Source organism: Ammodytes marinus (assembly GCF_949987685.1).
Source record: "Ammodytes marinus genome assembly, chromosome: 6".
NCBI lineage: Eukaryota > Metazoa > Chordata > Actinopteri > Uranoscopiformes > Ammodytidae > Ammodytes > Ammodytes marinus.
This window is the reverse complement of record NC_137235.1, coordinates 3,133,712-3,141,211: the sequence shown is the minus strand read 5'-3', so window position 1 is coordinate 3,141,211 and position 7,500 is coordinate 3,133,712. Positions and strand designations below refer to the sequence as shown.

Here is a 7,500-nt window from a genome sequence, read left to right as displayed (position 1 = left end):
AGAAACACACACACACACAGACAGAGAAACACACAGACAGATAGACAGACAGACAGACAGACAGACAGACACACACACAGACAGAGAAACACACACACACACAGACAGAGAAACACACAGACAGACAGACAGACAGACAGACAGACAGACAGACAGACAGACACACACACCCATAGCTTTAAAAATCTAGAAGAGAGAGAGATTAGATGGTCAGTACTGTATAAACACACATGTACACACACACACACACACACACACATACAGAGGCACACACACACACACAGACAGACAGAGAAACACACACACACACACACACACACACACACACACACACACACACACACACACACACACACACACAGTGATACTTTGTTACCTTGATCAACATTTCGAACGTGAAGACGCCGGTGAAGACGTAGTCAAAGTAACGCAGCACCTGCAGAGCACAACATGACATAGTGAGGGAAAGAGAGAGAGAGAGGGAGGGAGAGAGAGAAGAAAAGAGAGAGAGAGGGAGAGAGAGAGAAGAAAAGAGAGAGAGAGAGAGGGAGGGAGAGAGAGAAGAAAAGAGAGAGAGAGAGGGAGGGAGAGAGAGAAGAAAAGAGAGAGAGAGGAAGGGAGAAGAAAAGAGAGAGAGAGAGAGAGAGAGAGAGAGAGAGAGAGAGAGAGAGAAAGAGAGACAGATGGAGAGAGACAGAGACGCACAGACGGATCAGTTAGGAGGTAAAGAAGGACCAGAGCAGGAAATATCAACAAAGATAAAAAGACAACAACATTCTCTTGTTCTCATGTTAATAATGCCATTTAAAAAAAAACCTGTGAAAATGAAAAATCTTCAATAAATACTTTTGCAAAACTGATCTTAGTTTAATCTACATCTAAGTGTAGCTAATTAAAACCATTCCTTAATAATCAACCAACTTCTGTACGAGTAAAATGGAGTCCTCACTTTGGGATCCTTGTGAGCAAGTTCATTTCATAAAAATATGTATAAGCACAGTCACACAAAAACACTCAAACACACTAACTCGCTCGCTCGCTCACTCACTCACTCACACACTCTCACACACACACACACACACACACACACACACACACACACACACACACACACACACACACACACACACACACACACACACACAGAGAGCGAGGTCTCACATTGTTGCGTGGCGACTCGGGCCAGACCGGGTCTTCAGCAGCGAGGGCGATGCTGCTCATAGCGATGACGGACAGAATACTGAACTCAAAATACTTCAGAGTCAGAATGTAGTGACAACACCTCCGAAACCTGGGGAAAGACACAAGCACATCAATCAATCTATCTATCTATCTATCTATCTATCTATCTATCTATCTATCTATCTATCTATCTATCTATCTATCTATCTATCTATCTATCTATCTATCTATCTATCTATCTATCTATCTATCTATCTATCTATCTATCTATCTATCTATCTATCTATCTATCTATCTATCTATCTATCTATCTATCTATCTATCTATCCATCTATCTATCTATCTATCATACTATCTATCTATCTATCTATCTATCTATCTATCTATCTATCTATCTATCTATCTATCTATCTATCTATCTATCTATCTATCTATCTATCAATAACCTTTTTTTCACTCGAAAGACACTGATGTTAATATATTAATTTAAATAAAGTATAAATATAGCAGATTATGTGTTGTAGCTGCTGGCCCAAACATATTTTCCGTATTGCTCATGTGTGTCCTTTCTCCCGGACTGGGAAAGCCAACTGACCGGTAAATCAAGTTGTCGTCATTACATTTATATTATAGAAAGTGTTTTCAACAATACGGTCTTAGTGAGGTACATTGCAAAAAATAATAATAATAATTGAGATAATATAAATCATGACAACAGGTCAAGAATAAGATTTTAATTTTTTTTATGAGATATCATGGCATATAACCAATGATCATATACTGGCCTAGACACAATTAAGATTGGGGCGACTGTGGCTCAGGTGGTAGAGCGGGTCGGCAAACGATCGAAGGGTTGGCGGTTCGATCCCCGCCCTGCCACTTGTGTCATGGTTGTTGTGTCCTTGGGCACAAGACACTTCACCCACCTTGCCTCGTGTGAATGTCAATAGTTAAAAGCCTGCTATCGGTGTGTGAATGTGTGTGTAAATGGGAACGGGTCTCGATTGAAAGAGAGTCTCCGGTCTCATTGGAATTTACCTGTATAAACAACGGTAGAAAAAAGACAATATTTGATAAGTTTTACAGAAGCACATGAATACTGACGGGTTGGTGGTGGACATGATGAAGCAGGAGCTGAATGGAGGCATTGGTTTGGGCCCATCTTCATCTCCCTCATCCTCCTCCTCCTCTTTCTTCTCCTCGCTCTTCTTCTGGTCCGTGTTTGCGTTCTTGTTCACTGAGTAGAGACAGACAGACAGACAGACAGACAGACGGACAGACAGACAGACAGACAGACAGACAGACAGACAGACAGACAGACAGACAGACAGACAGACAGACAGACAGACAGACAGAAAAAGGGTTAGCTTCACCAGAGCATGGCAGTAAACACACACTGTCATTTATAAGTTGGTAAAAACCCACACAATTAAGTTAATACAACAAATTGTTAGGTAAACTTAAAAAGACGACATTAAAAGGTGCAACGAGGAACTTTTAAATATTTCTTGAGCAGTTACACTTTTCATCTGATGATCATAAATCATATGTAACAGCAAAGGAGACCATCAGTGCAAGGAAGGCTATTTTCATATAGTTTTTCTTAATGCCTTTGTCATGGGTCATACGCTCACCCAGGAACAACAGCTGGCGTAATAAAAACAATACTGCTTTTGTCCAAAGGGGGGAGCAAGAATTAACACAAAATGAAAGGGGACAAACAAAGTTATTTCGAATTTGAATATGAGTAAGATGCTCACCTTGTAGGATAGCGTTGGTTGAAGGATAGGGGTAAACTGGTGGCATGTCTATGGTTGCGTAGTCTGCCTTGGCCATGCTGGTGAGGATCAGGCTATCCATGCTGTGTAGGAGAGTGTGTGTGTCTGCGTCTCGGCTGTTCAGCAGGTTGTTGATGTGGTCTGGGTGTGAGGGGTGTGAGGGCGGGAGGGCGTAGGTGTGTGTGTGTGTTAGCTGCTCCGCGGCGCCCGCTGCTAGCTTGCTGTTGTTGCGGAAGTTATCCAGATCCTCGTTGTACTGTTGGATGGGACGCGTGGTGGACAGGCTGGGGCAGGTGCTGTGGTGCTCCCTGGGGAAAGAGTGGGGAGAGGAAGAAGGAATTGAATAGATTCGTATAGATTAATAATGTTTTTATTTTGAACAAGTAAAGAGAAAAAAAGGCAGGATCAGGGGCACAAGTAACTGAATTACTGCTGAATGGGTCTAGTGGTGGACTGGCTTGGATAGGTGCTGTGGTGCTCCCTAATATAGAAAGAGTGGAGTGAGATATTTTTTATTTTTTTTTAATCTTTACTGAACATGTTAAAATAAAACAAACAAAAATCAAACGAAAGAGCTAAAAAAGGAAATAAACAAGTTAAAAACAAACAAATGGGATCCTCAGCAACAAATACACAACTCAAATAATATAGTTCATGTTCAAAAAGGATAGGAAGAAGTTAAAAACGTCTCTGGTCCTACCCCATCAGATTTTTTAAATAATTACTCACAAGGAATCAGGGGCAAGTATTTATTTTTTTATTTTTTGTTGTTAATGTCACCACTGGTCGATTGAAACTGAATTCCCCTACAGGGGATACATAATGGCAGTGGACACAGCATCTTAGGTGCTTCCTAATATAGAAAAAGTGGAGAGAGAAAAAGGCAGAATCTTTAAAAAAAAAAACTGACATTCCATCTGTCTACCATTGTTTATCCCTGACTTGTGCATGATTCACACTAGGAAATGAATTTTAAGTATGCATTACATTTTAAGTATGCATATTTTAAGTATGCATTTTAAGTATGCATTACATTTTTTATTTATTACTATTACTACTCTGTGTATTTTAATGTATTCCTTTAATGTTTTATACAGTATTATATTTGTCTTGCTTTCAAGGTTTTTACCGTATGGTGACCTTGAGTGTTCACAAGGCGCCAGCATATAGAAAAGGTATATTGTTATCATAATTATTATTTGTATTAGTGTAATTAATCAGGGGCATAAAGAATGAAACAAAGATGGAGGGAGGAAAGGTCTAGAAGGTAATGTAAGGGAGAGAATTTTATGAAAAACAGCAGCTGTGGCGCCATATGCTGAGAGATGATGATGTGCACCGTGTTCCAGCACCGTTTGTCCCAACACGTACAGAACATACCGGTGAAGTATTGTGGTGTGACTGTGCACATTAATACTTTAAGGGTAGGTTCTGTATGTGTTAAGAAATAAATACTGGAAGTTACATTATTATTATTTTTAAAGATACTTTCTTTGGCATTTTCAAGCTTTATTTGATAGTACAGAGTTGAAATGGGGAGACAGAGAGAGAGAGAGAGAGAGAGAGAGAGGGGGGGGGGTGACCTGCAGTAAAGGTCCACGGGTCGGATTTGAACCCGCAACCACTGCAACAAAGGCCGGAGCCAATATGGTACGCGCTCTATCCACTATGCCACTGGAGCGCCCCAGGAACTTACATTTTTGAGTCACCTGCTAAAAACTGGGAAATTAAAGTATGCTTTACACCTTTCCCCTGAAGAAACAATGAACTCATTCTTCCTAGACCTAGTTAGATATCTAGATAGATAGATAGATAGTTCACTCACTTTCTGTTTCGATGCCCTCTCTTCTCCTGGTTGCCATGGCGGTGTCTTCTTGCCTTCCGCCCCTCTCCCCCTTCCTCTCCCTTCTCCCCCCCCTCTCCCTCCGTTCCCCTGGACCGGTGTCTGCGGCCCGTGGTCTCTTCCCCGTCCCGGGCTGCTGTGGCTGTGGCCCTACGGTGCTGGCGGGACCTCCTGTGTTCATGGTTGTTATTGTTGGTCCCACCCCCTCCCTCTCCCTCTCCACCCCCACCCCCCTCCATGTGGTGGGGCGACACGCTTCTAGCCGCTCTGTTACGGTGCCGGTGGCCTCTGTGACTCCTGTGGGACAATGTTAAAATGTACGTGTCAGGATTATTCTTTCCACAATAATTCCGATAAACACGATAGATATTATCACGATCCATTTTTTTTAAGATTATTTTTTGGCATTTTTTTTTCTTTTCTTTTTAACAATATAAAAATGATGGTGTATTTTGTATTAGATTGCATGTCCTCAATGAGATTATTGTATGTTTTATAATTGTAGTGTCTTAAATGTTCAAGAAAAAAACAAAAACAAAAATGAGAATATTAAAATGTACATGTCACGATTATTCTTGAAACAGTAAATTGCGATTAACGATTTTATCAGGATAAAAGTGTTTCGGCATTTTTGAAAGACAGAGATGAAATGGGGCAGAGGGGGGAATAACATGCAGAAACTCAAATTTTATGGGGGGTTAGCGCCCTCTCCCCCCCCCCCATAGAAGCTCAGTCCTCATTGTAGCTGACCCCCCGGTTAAAATCCAGCCCGTGGTCATTCTCTGCATGTCATTCCCCTCTCTGTCCCATTTCATATCTGTCTCTCCAAACTGTCTAATAAAAAGCAAAGAATGCCAGAAAAAAAATAATAATTTAAAAACCGGTCACTAAATGGAAGGAGTAAAAAGTTGCCCCACGCCTTTAAAGTCAAAATCAAAGTCAGATGTATTCATATAGCACATTTAAAAAACAACATCGGTTTACCAAAGTGCTGCACAGAAATACACTACTAAACTAATAGGCCTATAACACAGCAGTTTACACAGCAACAGCAGTTCACCTGTGCCCGTGCCTCTCCTCTCCAGCCACGTTGCCTAGGGAGGTGCAGCTCATCCCGCGGCCCATAACGGAGTCCGCTGGCTGGGTAGGCTCCTCCGTGATTCTCTCGTGGTGGTGGTGGTGCCGATGGTGGTGATGGTTGTGTCCTGCCCGACGATAGGCCTCCGCATCCTGCCTTTGGTACTCCTGATCGAGGGGTAGGTCTCCAGGCGGGGTCTTGTTCGTGTTGTTGTTGCGGTTGTCCGTCGGGTTGACGACCAGCGGGCGGTCCAGGTGGGTCTTCTTGTCGCCGCGGGCAGTCCGAGGGAAGGCCACCTGGGTCGGGGTAAAAAAATGGGAATGAGCGGATGGATGTTATATTGTATGGAATGTTAAGCCCACTGAGGCATATGTAAATGTGTGGAAAGCTACCACTCTATTTGTCAGAAATGCTGCCTATTTCAGATGGGCTTTATCAAACCCGCTCAACTGACATGCTCATGTTATATGTTCCCTATGCCCGGTCTGAGCTTGGTAAAACCGCTTTTAGCCATAGTGCCCCTGACTCCTGGAACAGCCTACAACATACAATTAAAATAAATACACTCATAACTGTTAACCAATTTAAAATCATTATTTTGAATCAGCCCCTCTACACTTGTAACTGTTTTAAGTAGGCTATTGTCTCTTCATTCAATTGATCTGAATGTTTTAAATTGTTGTTGTCTGTGTGTGTGTGTGTGTGTGTGTGTGTGTGTGTGTGTGTGTGTGTGTGTGTGTGTAAACTTGTTATGTATTCTCATTGTATATTGTGTATCTGTACAAACTCGACGTCATTGTAAAAGAGGGTCACCCCTCAATTGATCTTTCGAGGTTAAATAAAGGAAAATGAATGAATATTGGGCCAAATAAAATAGATTTGATGGTGCTAAAAAGGTCAAATTCATAAAAAAAAAGGTACAGTGTGTGATATTGGAGAATCTAGAGGCATCTAGTGGTGAGATTCTAGATTGCAACACTCTCTTGCTAACACCGCACGTTAGGAGAATTTACAGAAGCTACGGTGGCCTTCAAGGACAAGAAGCTATAGTTACTAAAGATGGCATCATCCACCACTGCCTCAAGTCTTTCCACAACATCAAGTGGTGAGGTGAAGATGTATTTAGTTATTTATTCTATAGTACTTCTTCTTCTTCTTGGTCTTCCAACGCCCACTATATGTAAAAACGCGTAAGGTTGTTATAGTTACATTGACGTGTATACACACACACACACACACACCCAACACACACACACACACACACACACACACACACACACACACACACACACACACACACACACACACACACACACACACACACAGTTTTTCGGTTGCAGTGGCAGTTCAGGCAGTTTATACAGACCTTACGTCTCAATTTACCCAAAATAAACCCAGAGATTTCACAACACCTGCACACTCCCCTCCTACCCTCTTCCCTCTTCCCTCTTCCCTCTTCCCTCTTCCCTCCCCTGAGATATACACATATATACACAGTCCAGCAAACAATGCACCATTTCTGTCTCCACATGAACTATTTAAAATCACACTGCTTGTGATTGTATCCAGAAACCCAAAAATCAAACAGCTCTAGTTGTGAATATTTATTCACAGTTTTG

The 7,500-nt window shown here is 41.9% G+C and overlaps 1 protein-coding gene across 1 annotated transcript in view; it reads right to left on the bottom strand.

The window, feature by feature from the left end:
• The window catches only part of cacna1ab (calcium channel, voltage-dependent, P/Q type, alpha 1A subunit, b), a gene marked incomplete at both ends in the record, with an annotated part of 236,991 nt that overhangs the window by 82,037 nt on the left and 147,454 nt on the right, over window positions 1-7,500 (bottom strand). The window contains 6 exons of the mRNA XM_080029679.1: window positions 377-436; window positions 1,162-1,291; window positions 2,287-2,419; window positions 2,943-3,268; window positions 4,786-5,100; window positions 5,864-6,177. Of these exons, the coding sequence (XP_079885805.1) occupies window positions 377-436; window positions 1,162-1,291; window positions 2,287-2,419; window positions 2,943-3,268; window positions 4,786-5,100; window positions 5,864-6,177 (1,278 nt within the window). The remainder of the gene's footprint in view (window positions 1-376; window positions 437-1,161; window positions 1,292-2,286; window positions 2,420-2,942; window positions 3,269-4,785; window positions 5,101-5,863; window positions 6,178-7,500) is intronic.